Source organism: Fundulus heteroclitus, chromosome 21, assembly GCF_011125445.2.
Source record: "Fundulus heteroclitus isolate FHET01 chromosome 21, MU-UCD_Fhet_4.1, whole genome shotgun sequence".
NCBI classification, from domain to species: domain Eukaryota; kingdom Metazoa; phylum Chordata; class Actinopteri; order Cyprinodontiformes; family Fundulidae; genus Fundulus; species Fundulus heteroclitus.
This window is the reverse complement of record NC_046381.1, coordinates 815,744-832,299: the sequence shown is the minus strand read 5'-3', so window position 1 is coordinate 832,299 and position 16,556 is coordinate 815,744. Positions and strand designations below refer to the sequence as shown.

At 38.6% G+C, this 16,556-nt stretch overlaps 1 protein-coding gene across 1 annotated transcript in view; it reads right to left on the bottom strand.

The window, feature by feature from the left end:
* drosha (drosha ribonuclease III) overlaps positions 1–16,556 on the bottom strand; it is a 210,356-nt gene that overhangs the window by 73,630 nt on the left and 120,170 nt on the right. Inside the window, exon 23 of the mRNA XM_036125221.1 lies at positions 14,363–14,433. Within this exon, the coding sequence (XP_035981114.1) occupies positions 14,363–14,433 (71 nt within the window). The remainder of the gene's footprint in view (positions 1–14,362; positions 14,434–16,556) is intronic.

The window sequence follows — 16,556 nt, the reverse complement described above, 5'->3', positions numbered from 1 at the left end:
CAACACAGTTACGGCTGTGTAAAACCAAAATATTCAAAACACAGCAGAAAATGCCCAAAAACCAAAGTGATACTTTGTTGTGGCACCTTTGTATGTTATCACAGCTCTCTCCCTTTAGGCAGGCGGCTAACAGCATGGCGCCCCTCAACTTGACATTTAGACACTTCTTTGCTAAAATGCTCCAAATCTGTCACATTGTGAGGGCATCTCCAGAGCCCAACCTGCTTCAGGTCACCTCACACATCTTTAACCGCATTCAGGCTGAGGCACTGGCTTTAAGAAAAATGTAAATCTTCAGGTGAAGTTCTACTTGTGTTGATTTAAATGTTAGTTTTGGGTTGTTGTGCTGAGAGATGATGCTCGTCTTCCTCTTTTCTAGCAGAAGCCTGGAGGTTTTGTACAAACATCCAGCGACATTTAAATTGATCCGATTCCTCTCATTGTGACTAAGGCTCCAGGCCAGGAGGAGAAAACCAGCTGCACAGCATGACGCCTGCACCACCGTGCTTCACTGCGGTTAAGCTTTTACTTTGGTGATATCTTTTGGAATAATGGACAAAAAGACATTTACCAAGGTGCTTTTGAGAGATTTTATTTCTCTTTTAAACATCAGGCTGGATTGGGTGCTTTTTGTTGCAAGAAACGACCTCTGTCTTGCAATCGTTCCCCATCCTACGGACATAATAGGAACACTGCAAAAGGAGAACTAAAAAGAAGTAACATTTTCTTCAAATGAGTGTATTTGCCCTTGATTTGAGCACTTAAATAAGATTATCTGCCAATGGAATGAGTCTTTTTACCCCTAAAATAAGATAATTAGATATACTGCACTTGAAATAAGATGATGGAGATGTGTTGTTCCCATTTTAGGTGCAAAAATCTTATTCCATTGGCAAATAATTTTATTTACCTGCTCAAATCAAGGAAACATGCTCTCATTTCAAGAAAAAAAAAAATCTTATTTTTAGTTCTATTTTTGCAGTGAATAAAAATAAATAACTTGCCAAACATTCCTGCAGCTCAAGGAACTCTTTAGGAGTTCTTGTAGGTGCACTGCAAAAACGGATCTAAAAATAAGTAAAATGTTCTTAAAGTTAATGTATTTATCCTTGATTTGAGCAGGTAAATAAGATTATCTGCCAATGGAGTGAGTATTTTGACCCCTAAAATAAGATAATTAGACATCCTGCACTTGAAATAAGATGGAGATGAATTGTTCCTATTTTAAGTGCAAAAATCTTATTCCATTGGCAAATCATCTTATTTACCTGCTCAAATCAAGGACAAATACACACATTTTAAGAACATTTTACTTATTTTTAGTTCCGTTTTTGTCGTGTACACTAGAGCCGCAGTCCCCCAATCACACTCACTAACGCGGCCACATTAATTTACAGATATGCAGCTCGGTAGGCAAAGTGCACATTGACATGGTTTCAGTAAAAGTGGAAAAAGGCCCTTAAGTAATTTATCTTAATCATATTTGTAACACCAACGGTGCGGGATTCGTACCCAGACCTTACACAGCCACTGCACTGCAAAAAGGGAACCAAAAGTAAGTAAAATTTTCTTTAAATGAATGTATTTTTCCTTGATTTAAGCAGATAAATAAGATGATTTGCCAATGGAATAAGATTTTTGCACTTAAAATAGGAACATTTCATCTCTATCATCTTATTTCAAGGGCAGGATATCTAATTATCCTACTGTAGGGGTAAAAATACTCACTCCATTGGCAAAAAGTCTTATTTACCTGCTTAAATAAAGGACAAATACATTAATTTCAAGAAAATTTGACTTACTTTTACTTCCCTTTTTGCAGTGTGTAAGTTTAAATCACGCTTTCGTCAAAACTTGCCCTACTCAGATGGGAATAAGGTACCAAACTCGATTATTGCACAAACCCCAGGCCTCACAAGCAGACTGAACCGTCAACGGCGCCCCACCCTCCCTACTGAACAACCCTTGGGATTGTAGGCCATCTACCACTGGCTCATATCAGTGTTCTTCTCTGACAAGGTCCAATGCTCCCTGACAAATTGGTCTCTTGCTGCAGGCTGCCAATCAATCCATCAAACGCGCTATTGCGGCGGGAAGGTCGATAGAAGATGGCACTGCTGATCAATACCAACATAAAAGGAGTCCAAAGAGCCTTCTGTCAGCGAACAGTCAAGGTGCTGCTTTAAATTTCACTACGACGAAATTTACACCAGGAGGTGAAGTGAGCAACTTTTTACGCTTGTGAATAAGCGAATGCATTTATTCTTTAAGATATTAGCAGGCAAGGACAGGGCAGAACAGACAGACAGACGCGCGTTCCTGCTGACGTTTTGGAAAAAATGGCAGTTACCCTTTGAGGATGAAGTGTCCAAATTGAATTGTGGGGCTAAACAGTTCAAGGTGGACAGAATAGAGAGTGCACTGCAAAAAGAGAACTAAAAATAAGTAAAATTTTCTTGAAATTAATGTATTTACCCTTGATTTGAGCAGGTAAATAAGATTTTTTTGCCAATGGAATGAGTATTTCTACCCCTAAAATAAGATAATTAGATATACTGCACTTGCAATAAGATGATGGCGATGAACTGTTCTTATTTTAAGTGCTAAAATCCTATTCCATTGGGAAATAGTCTTATTTACCTGCTCAAACCAAGGGCAAATACATTCATTTCAAGAAAATTTTACTTGTTTTTAGTTCTGTTTTTTGCAGTGTATTGCCAATTCGTTTATTGCATTTCAAAAGCAATTTAAAATAAATAAATAAATTTTAAAAAAAAATCTCCGTAATGCCACAATGCAGGGAAAGGGTGCTCGGCATCCCTGCTAGAAAACAAAGCCACTTGGGAACCATTTTGTTCTTTGTGCCCAGCTGTGAAAAAGGTAAGCAGGCCGGCGCTGAGCCGTATTACCAAAAATGTCATTATCTCGGCACCATGGTGACCGCCATAGTTGCCACAGCAACCTTTGTGGAGTTTGACGTTTGGCGACGTATAAGTCCGTGTGGTTGTATTAATGACGCCAACAGATTAGCCCATGGGCGACCAGAGAGACCATTATTGTGATTGCTCCTAAAAGAGGCACTTCCCTCAGGACGCAACGGCATTAACGTCTCCCCGCCGCAATATTGCCGTTGAGTCCAGGTTGGGAGCAATCGAGCAGCCCCCCTCCGGAAGATGATGCCTCCTGCCTCTCTGTCGATGCTTTAATAACCTCCACAGTAATGTCATTAGAAAATTAGCATCTATTGTCTCCTCCAGGCTTCTGGGCGCAATGAGGCTAGATTCCATCTGAGGCAAAATAAAGCCCGTGTTGTTCTGGGAACCGGCGTCTGGGAAAGGTGACGCGTCGGGAGGGAAGACAAGGGGACAAATATAGGCTGTTTTGCTCCGGCTATGATCGCCGTGTCAATTAGGGGAAGAACTGGGGACTCCAGAGGTGAATTTCAAATGTTTAGCTTTATATGTTATGTATTTCCACCTTCAGAGTGACGAGAATTTGTGTTAGACCAGTGTTTACGTCGTCCTGGCTCCAACACTGCAGAGCCAGAAGGATGATTTACCTCAACACCTCATTAATAAGTGGGTTTTGGTCACTTTACCTCTTCTCAATGTAATATCTTTGTACTTCTGGTCATGTCTTACAACCCCCCCCCCCCCCCCCTTTTCCCAAGTGCAAAATGGAGCACTATGCCACAGATCAACTAAGTACCTAGATGTCGATTTAGAGTATTTTTTACATAGTCATAATCTACTGCAAAGAAATGTTATATGCAAAGGTTATAAGACTCAGGAAAATAAAAGTTACAAGCAGACGGCTGCTTAGTGTTATTTTAGATAGATAGATAGATAGATAGATAGATAGATAGATAGATAGATAGATAGATAGATAGATAGATAGATAGATAGATAGATAGATAGATAGATAGATAGATAGATAGATAGATAGATAGATAGATAGATAGATAGATAGATAGATAGATAGATAGATAGATAGATAGATAGATAGATAGATAGATAGATAGATAGATAGATAGATAGATAGATAGATAGATAGATAGATAGATAGATAGATACATAGATACATAGATACATGGATGTTCTGGAGAATAAAGTGGGCGATATGGATTTTAGATTTTATCCCGATATACTGTGGTAATGTTGCAATAACAATAAATGTGATAACAGACCATTCACAACTTCTTATAGTCTTTTTCAGGTAACTGTGTGGCTATGACTGCATGTCTATTATAGGCCGGTAAGCACAAGTACTGTCCTTAACGAAAGACATTCAAAAATGTAACATATTAAAACAGAATTGAAAATATGTTTCATCAGGTCTCTGGTTACATAAAGAAGTGTGATTTGTATTAACAGCCTGCACACAGTAACTGCATTTAATGATATTATTGAATTTATGGATATTTATTGATGCTCTGAATAAACCAACAGTGGAGAGAAAGGCAGAAATAACAATCCTGATAATACTGGATGTTTTGGGGGTTTTCAGACACCACAAGTTGGAATTTCTCCTTGTCAAGATAAATCTAAATTCTTATGATAAGAATTTCTTTTAATTATAACGATAAACCGACACGATAAAGGCTCAACCCTAGTGGGGTACCACAGGGTTGTGTTCTCGCACCGATTGTCTTGTGTGGCAATAAGCTGCCTTTGCTTACAGAAAAATAGACGCAGAAGCTGATGAGTCGACGAAAACACAGCTAGATAGACATATGGTTGGCAAACCGATAAAAGGATGAATAGATAGACCAAAGAAAGGATGGACAAATCAACGGATGATGGACGATCCTTACGCAATGTCTGCATGAACAGACTGATGAAAGATGGAGGGACCAATCGACACATCTTACAGAAAATGGGGATTAAATATAGATATTTTTTCTCACCGTTTTCCTTCTCCAGACGTTTAAAAGTGTTATTTTTTTCCCCACTTCTGATTCCTTATAAGACAGCTTTCCTGTTAACAATCTGCACCTGCACCAGAACAAGTCCCTACAGCTGGCAAAGTGAAGCGATCCTGTTACTGATATAAAGGTTGGTGTGAAGCATCTCTTGGGGTAACATCACAATGTGAGTGTTTTCAGAAAAGGAAAAGATGTAAGGGAGAGGAAGGGGAAAAAAAAGGGGGGGAAGGAGCCCAGAAAAGTTGCCAGAGCAGCAAAAAAATTGTGCACGGTTTGATGGAGAAAAATGTAAAGTGCTCCAGTTTTGCACCTCATCTCATTAGTTTCAGTAATGTGCTGTGTAAAGACCCATTCTGCCGAGTTTAAGTTGAAGTACAACAGGATCCAAGTGCTTTCTGCACTGCAAAAACGGAACTAGAAATAAGTAAAATGTTCTTAAAATCTGTGTATTTGTCCTTGATTTGAGCAGGTAAATAAGATGATTTGCCAATGGAATAAGAATTTTGCACTTAAAATAGGAACAATTCATCTCAATCATCTTATTTCAAGTGCAGGATGTCTAATTATCTTATTTTAGGGGTCAAAATACTCATTCCATTGGCAGATAATCTTATTTACCTGCTCAAATCAAGGATAAATACACTAACTTTAAGAATATTTTACTTATTTTTAGATCGGTTTTTGCAGTGTGTGGATCTCACTCGCCGACCGCCCGCCCGCCCGTCCCTGGCCTGCCGCACAATTCGCCCACCCCCGTACCCGTCGCACCCCACCACACGGCTGGTGTTTGGCTTTCTGGTCTTTTGTCCATCTGCCTCCTCTCAGCTCTGTGTGACAGAACAGCCATCAGGAGGATTCAGCAGGGGGCTGACAAGCCGCACTATTTCAATCCTCCATCTGAATGTCTGACAATTTCAAACTACAGTTGAAAAAATGAATAATAAAAAAAAAAACTATCTCAACTTCACAATGTGATGCACACAAATAAAGAAGAGAGTCAATCACTGGATGCAAGGTGACAAATCTTAGCTCTTTTCCTGTAAAACGGGATTTTCTTTTAATCCCCAAAGGTGCACTGCAAAAATGGAACAAAAAATTTGTAAAATGTTCTTAAAATTAGTGTATTTGTCCTTGATTTGAGCAGGTAAATAAGATTATCTGCCAATGGAATGAGTGTTTTCACCCCTAAAATAAGATAATTAGACATCCTGCACTTGAAATAAGATGATTAAGATGAGTTGTTCCTATTTTAAGTGCAATCATCATCTTATTTGCCTGCTCAAATTAAGGACAAATACACAAATTTTAAGAACATTTTACTTATTTCTAGTTCCGTTTTTGCAGTGTAAACAAAAACAGAAATCAGCTTTTATCACCCAATATGAAATGAAGCAGGTTCTGAAAGGAATTTGGACAAATAAAAGCATTCTTGTCATGCAGAACCAACATCTGAAAAACCTTATGTTCAGAAAAACATGGACGGGACAGAAGGAAAGAATGAGATTGCTTTGGGAACCAATGCGCCAAACCTAAAGAGCTACACTGCAAAAACGGATAAAAAAATAAGTAAAATGTTCTTAACGTTAGTGTATTTGTCCTTAGTTTGAGCAGGTAAATATGATTATTTGCCAATGGAATGAGTGTTTTCACCCCTAAAATAAGATAATTAGACATCCTGCACTTGAAATAAGATGATTGAGATGAGTTGTTCCTATTTTAAGTGCAATCATCATCTTATTTACCTGCTCAAATTAAGGACAAATACACAAATTTTAAGAACATTTTACTTATTTCTAGTTCCGTTTTTGCAGTGTAAACAAAAACAGAAATCAGCTTTTATCACCCAATATGAAATGAAGCAGGTTCTGAAAGGAATTTGGACAAATAAAAGCATTCTTGTCATGCAGAACCAAAATCTGAAAAACCTTATGTTCAGAAAAACAACGACGGGACAGAAGGAAAGAATGAGATTGTCTCATGTTTCATTGTCTCTGTGCGCTTTGGGAACCACTGCGCCAAACCTAAAGAGCTACACTGCAAAAACGGATAAAAAAATAAGTAAAATGTTCTTAAAGTTAATGTATTTATCCTTGATTTGAGCAGGTAAATAAGATTATTTTCCAATGGAATGAGTGTTTTCACCCCTAAAATAAGATAATTAGACATCCTGCACTTGAAATAAGATGATTGAGATGAGTTGTTCCTATTTTAAGTGCAAAATTCTTATTCTATTGGCAAATCATCTTATTTACCTGCTCAAATTAAGGACAAATACACAAATTTTAAGAACATTTTACTTATTTCTAGTTCCGTTTTTGCAGTGTAAACAAAAACAACAAAATCCTTCAAAATCCAAAAACAGCGATCCTTCTTAACACCGTCTGTTATGGGTGTCACCTCTGGAAAAAACATCCAAGGCTTAACTGAATTACAAGAGCCTTGAAACGGCTTGAAATCTCCACATTTTCTTCCACTTTAAGCGTGTTTTATTGAAATAACACAAGTTAATGCAGCACTGTGAAGTGGGCAGAAAAGCCACCAGATTCACATTTCTCTGTTTTCACGAATCAAGTCAATGTATTTAATCTCACTCACTCATTACCAGCCTCATAACCATTTCCCACTTAATTGGCAAACAGAGTCCACCTGTGTGTGATATTATCTCATTATCAATGCAGCTGCTTAGCTTCTGGCCTCAGAGGTTTGTTCAGAGCACAACAATCATCATGGAGACCAGCAGAGAGGTTGGAGAGGAAGTTCTGGTCAGGTTCTACACCAATGTGCCGAGCTCTCCTCTGAACATGGAGACAGGATGGACCGACTGTAAACTGAAGGGTCGGGAAAGGCCTGCACACTGCAAAAATGGAACTAAAAATAAGTAAAATTTTCTTAAAATGAGTGTATATGTCCTTGATTTGAGCAGGTAAATAAGATGATCTGCCAATGGAATGATAATTTTGCACTTAAAATAGAAACAAATCATCCCCATCATCTTATTTCAAGTGCAGGATGGCTAATTATCTTATTTAAGGGGTCAAAATACTCATTCCATTGGCAGATAATCTTATTTACCTGCTCAAATCTTGGACAACAACACAAATTTTAGGAACATTTTACTTAATTTTAGGACTGTTTTTGCAGTGCAGAGGACCACAGCTCGGGTGTGATAATCCACGGCAGGATAGAAAAAAGTAATTTGAGAGAGAAAGATCACCACCACACTGCAAAACGGGAACTAAAATTAAGTATTTTTTTCTTGAAATGAGTGCATTTCTTCTTGATTTGAGCAGGTAAATAAGATGATTTGCTAATGGAATAAGATTTTTGCATTTTTCAAGTGCAGAATATCTAATTATCTTATTTTAGGGGTAGAACTACTAACACCATTGGCAAATAGTCTTATTTACCTGCTCAAATCAATGAAAAATAGACTAATTTCTAGAAAATTTTACTTACTTTTAGTTCCCTTTTTGCAGTGCATCTGTAGTTTGGCACAAGCTGGGCAGATTGCACCAATTCCTGTGGCTCTGCACTGGCCCCCTGTTTGTTTTGGAATTGATTTTAAGATTTTATTGTTTGTGTTTAGAGCCTTGAATGGGATGGCTCCTCAATACGTCACCGACCTCCTCCGGATTTACTCTCCAGCTCGTGCTCTGAGATCTGAAGGCCATCTTCAGCTAATAGTGCCTAAGACGAGGCTTAAAACCAGAGGCGACAGCGACCTTTCTGTAGATTGGAATAATTTGCCCCTCCATATAGGAACAGCCTCCACAGTGGAGTGTTTTAAGTCTCGTCTTAAGACCCACTTTTATTCTTTGGCGTAGTTGTGTGGTCCTCTGTGTCCTTTTTGCACATTGGAAACTTTTTCTATTGTTAAATGTGCTACGTAAATAAAGTGGATTGGACTGGATTGAAACAGCAAACATGTGGCAGAAGATGTCCTGAAGAGACCTTTTTGGCCCACGTGTGAAACCCTACACGGAGGAAGACGCCATAACCATAGGCAAACATGGCGGCGGCTGCATCGTGTCGTCTTGAAAAGGAAAACTGGTCAGAGTTGATGGAAAAGTGGACGGAGCTAAATCAGGAAAATCCCGGAAGAAGACCAGTTGGAGGCTGGAAACATCGTTGGAGGTCGCCAACTCTGAACATGGAGCCAGAGATATAAAGAAACGGTTTAAATCAGGGGTCCGGCTCATTTTCAATGCGTCTCTGTTCCACCACACCTCATTTTTTTTGTTGTTGTTGTTTGCAATCACCGTCCAGGAATGGGTATATGTTTAATGTTTGTCTCATTTGAAATGTTTTTGAGTAAGCTATCCTGGTAGCAGGCTATCATGTTAGCGCCTGCTATCATGATAGCCTATATGCTGTCATGGTAGCAGGCGCTACTTTATTAACATGTCGGCCACCAAAATACTCTTACCTTGACTTGATGTCGCTGGAATTGGGTCAGGATGTTCTTCGGTTGTGCCCTTTCCTCCAACAAAATGCTTGCTACATATGTACTTGAATTTGGTAACTTTTTCCGGGTTGAACTGTTGTGTAGGCCGACCGCCCCGGTCCCAGCGCACACATTTCTCCTTGGCAGTCTTGAAGAAAACATCCTTCATATGCGGCCGATCAGCGTACCTCGAGTCGCTGTTGCACGTTCCATAGCAACAATGTTTAAAAACCATGGTCTTAGATTTGGAAAAAGCAGTCGTTTACCGAGTAAAACCTAGGCTAACGCACGTCTCTTACAGCGAAACAACGGCAGCTTTCCGGAGTTTGTCCCACTGCGTACCACGTGATGTGACGTCATCGTGACGTTGTGTTTCTAAAAATAGCTCGCGCGCGGTACCGCATTGCAACAGTGACATAATCTAAGTTTATTACTTCTTTTAGTTTATATAATCATACTGTTTTACCAGAAACTTTAAGGAATCTCACCGTAGCATTAAGTTCTGGCCAATTAGTTTAATACATAGACTTGCTTGTTGGTTGCACTTTATGTTCAACAAGGATTGATGTCCAAATCAATTAAAAGCTGTTCTCTTGAATAATATTGTGATTAATAAAAACATTAAAAGTTCTTGTTTTAAATAGTCCTTGTTTACAAACATCTTTATCTAGAGGCCAGTTTTGTTGCTTGTGGTTAATGCAGAGAAAAGTCAAAATCAAATCGCAATTTTTGATTGAAATAAATCGTAGTCAGAATGCAGTCGTTTCTGAGTTGAGACGCAGCGGCTCTTTTAGCACCTGATCTGCACAGCGATGAAACAGATTGATTTGTTGTTTGTATATGTTTAAAAAGCCATGAGAAATTAAATTGAAAAAAAAAAAATCCCATTAAGATAAAAAAAAAATTCTATTAGATTATTTTCCAAAATCGTTCAGCCCTAATATAAAAAACCATAACTTTCCATCCACTTCTATCTCTGTCCCATAATATCACCGTGAAAAAAAATAGGAGTTTGTGTTTGTAATGGTACAAAATGTAAAAAAAAGTTCCCAGGTGATAGGCAACTTGTGATTAGAGATTCTCTAGCCGTTGGCTTTAAACCAACTAATCTAGATTTAATCTTTACGGGGAAGACAGTTTCATACCACAGCTAAAATGTAGCTGTTTACAGACCACTTACTGTATTTACAGACTCACTTCCATTCAGAAACCCATTATTATTATCTTCTCCTGTCCCTTTATACATATTGTATTGATTAATACTGTATGTTCTTCAGTGAGGGAATCCAGGCTTTGGTTGATTGTGTCTTTAATACTTTATCGTCTGGTTGTGCTTTTCTTTTTACATCTCTCTTTGCAGGTGTAGAAGCAGACTGAGGATGTATCATTCTCTCACTTTTTTGTCCTCTTTCTTTCACGTTTTCTTTTTTTTTATCTCTTCTACCTTCTTGTTTTAGTGTCCATATAACATGAAATATTCCTTAAATAAATTATAACAAAGCTATTTGCATGTATAAATCCAACAGAGCACTACGGCGAAGGCTCCGTTTGTGAAAGTACAATCTGTTGCTCTTTGTGGCATTAAGACAACAATTCTTATTGCCACATTGCCAGACAGGACACTATTAAAAAAAAATAGCTGTTTAAAAACAATCAACCATCCCTTCTTTAACACAAAAAGACGTTTTGAGCTTCATAAATTAGATGAAATACACAATGAGTCCATTAAATCTGCTGGTTTACTACCATGCTCCTGTCGGCTGGTAAACTCCTTTGCAGCTTTTGTGGGCGTTTCTGGTCCATCTGGAAGCGTCCTCCCTCAGCCATGAGAACAAATGCCTCCTACAATAAGCGAGGCGTTCTCTATTAACAGGTTTTCGTGAGGTTTCTCTATTTTTGCATGCTTCTTTGTGTGTTTTGTGGTGTGTTTTCTTACTCTGAAAAGTAAGTTTTGTTTATATTTTACCCCCCTCACCATCCACATGTGTTCTGCTGCTCTGAAATAAAACCTGCTCAAGGGAATCTCTCCTCCACCAAAACAGAAGTAATATTTTCTTCAAATTTGTGTATCTGTCCTTGATTTGAGCAGGTAAATAAAATGATCTGCCAATGGAATAAGACTTTTGCACTTAAAACAGAAAAAAACTCATCTTCATCATCTTATTTCAAGTACAGGATGTCTAATTATCTTATTTCAGGGGTCAAAATACTCATACAACTGGCAGATAATCATATTTACCTGCTCAAATCTAAGACAAAAACACAAATTTTAAGAACATTTTACTTACTTTTAGATCCGTTTTTACAGTGACAGTAACCACAGCAGCAAGGCCGTTTCAGCGCTTCGACACGTTGGCTGCAAACCCAGAGGAGATTTGCAGGAAACTCGGCCAAAAGCAGAGACAAACAAGGCCAAACGTGTTCACCACTTCAGGGGAGAAAAAGAAACAAAACAAAACAAAAAAAAAGATCAGCCTAATACTGAAATATTGATCTGAATTCTGATGAAAGTAATCCACACTGCAGGGATGAGCGTCGCTGATACCAAACGGATAAAAAGGTGTTTTGTCTTCTGCCGGTTTTGGTCGGTGGGCGGCACACAAACAAGCCAGTTACCGCCGTACGACACCAGCCGCACGGCCCTAATTGATTCATAACGGTTCTGGCCAACACAAATGCAAATACCGATCCCTTCATCCTTTATTCATGCGTGCCGATTTTACACACATGTAAACAGCAGCAGGTGTCCCACTGAATTCTATTATGGCTGTTCAACAATCCTGTTTATTTTTCCCAGGCAAAGCTGAGGTTTGGTCCAGATCTTTCAGGTTTAGGGCGATTTTTTTATTTTTTATTTTATTTTTTGCCAGAAGGTGCGGTGGGAAGGTTTGTGCAATTATTAGGAGGAGGTAACGTCCTCCCCGGGCTGAAATAAGCACGCAGCTGTCATTTAGAAGAATAAAGACCTGGATGAAGTCATTGATAGAAGCCGGCCGGCGGCTGGTTGGACAATGAGGAGCGGCTTCATTCTGTTCCTTTAACCATCAATGATCTAAAAGTCCAATAATTAAACCTAAACTACAGTTGAAACCAGAAATTTTTTTTATAAAAACACAGAAAAACCCTTTAAATTCTGACAGAACGTTTCTTGTTTTGTGTCTGTTAGGATAATCTAAACTACACAATGTCAAAATAATAAGAAGGTGACATTTTTTAGTGAAATCTCTGCACTCTTCCTTTAGTTTTTGGTACTATTCCCGTCTTAGTTTTGGGTTTTCCATCCAAAAGCTTGCTGCAGTCCTTTGTTGCTATTCTGACCCATTCCTGCAGACAGCAGGGTTTACTGGGTCATGCTTGTAGGACGCTTTGCTCAGACACGCCCTCCCAGCTCTGCCTACAACAAGCCTGAGCTTGCTTTGATTGGTCAACATGGAGGCTTTTGACTTTTTTTATCCACCGAGGACAATTTAGACACCTCTGCTGTTCAGCCGTCCGTCTTGCAGTTACCACAAGATCCACTAGGGGGAGCCATGTTGGAAAAGGAAGTTTTATCGCTTGTTGGCACAGCGCACACAAAGCGTGGACATCATATACGTAGACGCCTCGTTTGACAGGGTCTGCCTGCTGTGAATGCGTCAGAGCGTCCGCCATGTTGAATGTGGCAAATCTGCTGTTAGACTCAGTGACTTAAACAGTATCAGAGGGACTTTAATCTCAGAATATACTTTATATTCGTAATATTTCTATTTTTGTAATATTATAAGTTTATTTTCGTTTCCCTTTGGCTTCATTCTCCTGACTTTATTCTCGTAATGAATACAAATAATTATAAGAATCTAACCTGGTCCTATTACTCCAGGACTGAAATAGTTCTGCAAACTGTGACTATTCTGGAAATGTTCCCCCTTAATTGTCATAATATGACGTTTATCTCATAATAATACCACTTTTGTCTTTCTTTACTTTATTCTATGACTTTTTTCTCATATTAGTAATTTTATCTCTTTAATACTCCCCCAAAAGTCTGTTGCTAATCTGTGTCTATACCAGATCTTAAAAGGTTTGCACGGTTTTATGAAATAATAAACACAATGTTTAGATTTAACCAAATAATTTCTATATTCATAACACATACACACACTAATATCTCTCTCTCTCTCTCTCATATATATATATATATAATCTTGACATATACTTAGATATAAACACACACCTATTTATTTAGAATACTTCAAAATCTATATATGCACATAGATCAAAACATTGATCAAAAGCTCTCTGTTCTGCCAATCTCTATCAATTAATCTCTATATATATATATTTTACAAGTATATATAAGCTCCATCTATACCTTTCTATCTAAATACTTAAAACATATATACAGCCAGGGATCATAGACGTTCACTACTTTTTGCCACATACAATATGGCGGTGACGCCGACGTGCAAACCTGCGCCCGATGAGGCGTCTACGTATATAATGTCTGTGACACAAACGCCGTAACTACAGTTCCTTTTTCCAAGAAGAAGAAGAAGAAGAAGAAGAAGAAGAAGAAGAAGACAGCCTTAACTACTCACTATTGAGGTCTTTCCATCCACTTTAAAAACAATTTTGCCAGGTTGAACCAGCCTTAAAGTGTGGCTTGTTTCATATTACCCACCCAACATGTATTCAGATTACTTGAATAAAAAAAAAAAAACAATCAGGCAAGAAATAAGACAATCTGATATAAAAATGTTAAAAACCGTTTGGGTTTATGAGGAATCTGAGGCAATAAAAATGCGTGGACATTGTGTTGTGCAACAAAGCTGCTGGATTTTATTCTGGCTCTTGACGCTGACCTGGTCGGCCACCTGTTACAAAGCATTCAACACCAATTGGTACCAATAAGAGCATGTGGCTTGTTAAGCTTTTATTCCCACATTTGGCAGCGTTTTGTCTCCATTCAAACCAAACGTGAGCTGAAACTGTGTTTTTACTTTTCCGCCACTCACCTGAGTGTTGAACAGCAGTCTGCCAAAGAGCAGCCGGGACTCCTCCAGGCCTCCTTCTAGGTAAACAGCCCCTGAAATACAAAGATCAAAACCATCACAAAATAGTTTTTAAATGTTAAGCAGAACGAGAACGGTTCGTTTTTCATAAATGTTTTCACAATAACAATAATAATAATCAGAGAAGTGTGGTGAGTGTTTCTATTTATCTTCCCTGAGCCATTCATACTAACAGCAGATACAGCTCTGAGGGTTTTATGGTAAGTAGCAGCTTTCTGGAGACGAGCATTTACCTTTATTAGCTCCATGGAAGACAGACTGAAACAGATTCTCTGTGGAGTTAAGGTCTGGACTTTGACTAGGCCATTCTAACATGAACAAACCCTTCCACTGCAGCTGTGGTTGCATGTTTTAGGCCTTTTCTCATGCTGGATGGGGGAACCTTCTCCCCAGTCCCAAATCTTCTACAGTTTTTCATTAAAGAGAGTCCCGTGTTTAGCTTAATCTATCTTTTACCATTTCCCTTTCTCATCTTTAGACATTGCAGGAGCATGATTGCTGCCACTACCATGTTTCATTATGGCATGGCATGTTCAGGCTGAAGAGCCGTTTACCATCCCCATTTTTGTTGTGCCTTCATTTCAGAAATGTGTTTCTTCTTACCACTAAAAAGCCAACTACTGATGGCTGTCTGGTCGGTATATATCTCCACCTAAGCTGTGGATCCGTGCAGCTCCTCCAGAGTCGATCAGAATAATGCTCTCCTTGCCTAGCCTGTCAGTTTAGGTCAGTGGTCTCAAGCTCAAAGCCTCGAGCTTTCACTAGTATCTAAAAGTCGGCCCTTGATGACGGGAGTTTGAAGCAGGGATGGAAATTCGCACCTGCCACTGGTCAAATGCGGGTAAATTTATGAAGTGGTGCGTAAGAATGGCGAATGCACCAGCCAAAGTGATGAGTTTGCAATTCAAACAGAAAACACAGGATTACATTTCTATAACTGACCTGTTGGGGGCAGCGGTGCGCTAGTCTGCTCTAAATGCGTTCAGTGACGGAGGAAATGCTGAGCTTAACTTAAACGGAGTAGGATTATTTTCCTTGCGTTAAGGCAGCAGACGACAAAAGCGATTCTCTGGAGTAAAGGGAAGGACGTTAAAGTTGAAAGCCGTCATTTTAACGACACTCTGAGAAAAAGTAGCAATGGTGAGTTCAGCGACTGCATCAGTTTTCATGAGAGCAGCAAATCGAGGGAACCAACGTCGCTCAGTGCGACCGCATATCGACGACAAAACAAAATATCACAGATAGAGCTACTTTTTCTTATATTCCTAATATCAACTCGTTTTCTATCCATAAACGTCATAAAATCTGTTTTTTTTTTTGGCAGAATTACGGCTCGTTATAAACATTGATGGAGTCAGAAGTTTTAAATGTCTGCCAGGATAGGTTCTCTGTTCCAAAGTTTGCTTTTCTCCTAATGTTACCTTTTGATACCGTTTTTACTGTAGCATCACTACAGAGGGACGAGCTTTTACACCTAAAGGACGGTCCATGTTCAGACGTAAGGCTGAACAATTAATCGCATTTTCAATATAATCGTGATTTAAAAAAAACGCAATTTCCAAATCACAGTCTGCAATTTTTGGCTATGTAACAATTAGGGAATCAGACACGTCCATTAGGTGTTGGTAAAATGTTTAAAGTGGGTTTGCCTCCACATGGAAGGGAAGACAGCTGCAGCAGTGAGATAAACTAATTTTATTACTTGTTTTAGAGTTTATATAATCATACAGAACATTAAGTACAGGTCAATCAGTTTAATACATAGACTTGCTTGTTGGTTGGACTTTATGTTCAACAAGGATCGATGCCCAAATCAATTAAAAGCTGTTCTCTTGAATAATATTCTGATTATTAGAAACATTAAAAGTTCTTGTTTTAAATAGTCCTTGTTTACAAACATCTTTATTAAGACGCCATCTTTGTTGCTTGTGGTTAACGCAGAGAAAAGTCAAAATTGTAATTTTGGTTGAAATATATTGTAGGCAGAACGCAATTATTTCTGCTCTGAGTTTAGATGCTGTGGGTCTTTTAGCAACTAATCTGCACGACGAGGAAACAAAATGATTTGTTGTTTGTATATGTTTAAAAAGACATGATAAATTAAACTGGAAAAAAAATAAATCGTATTAAATCGCAA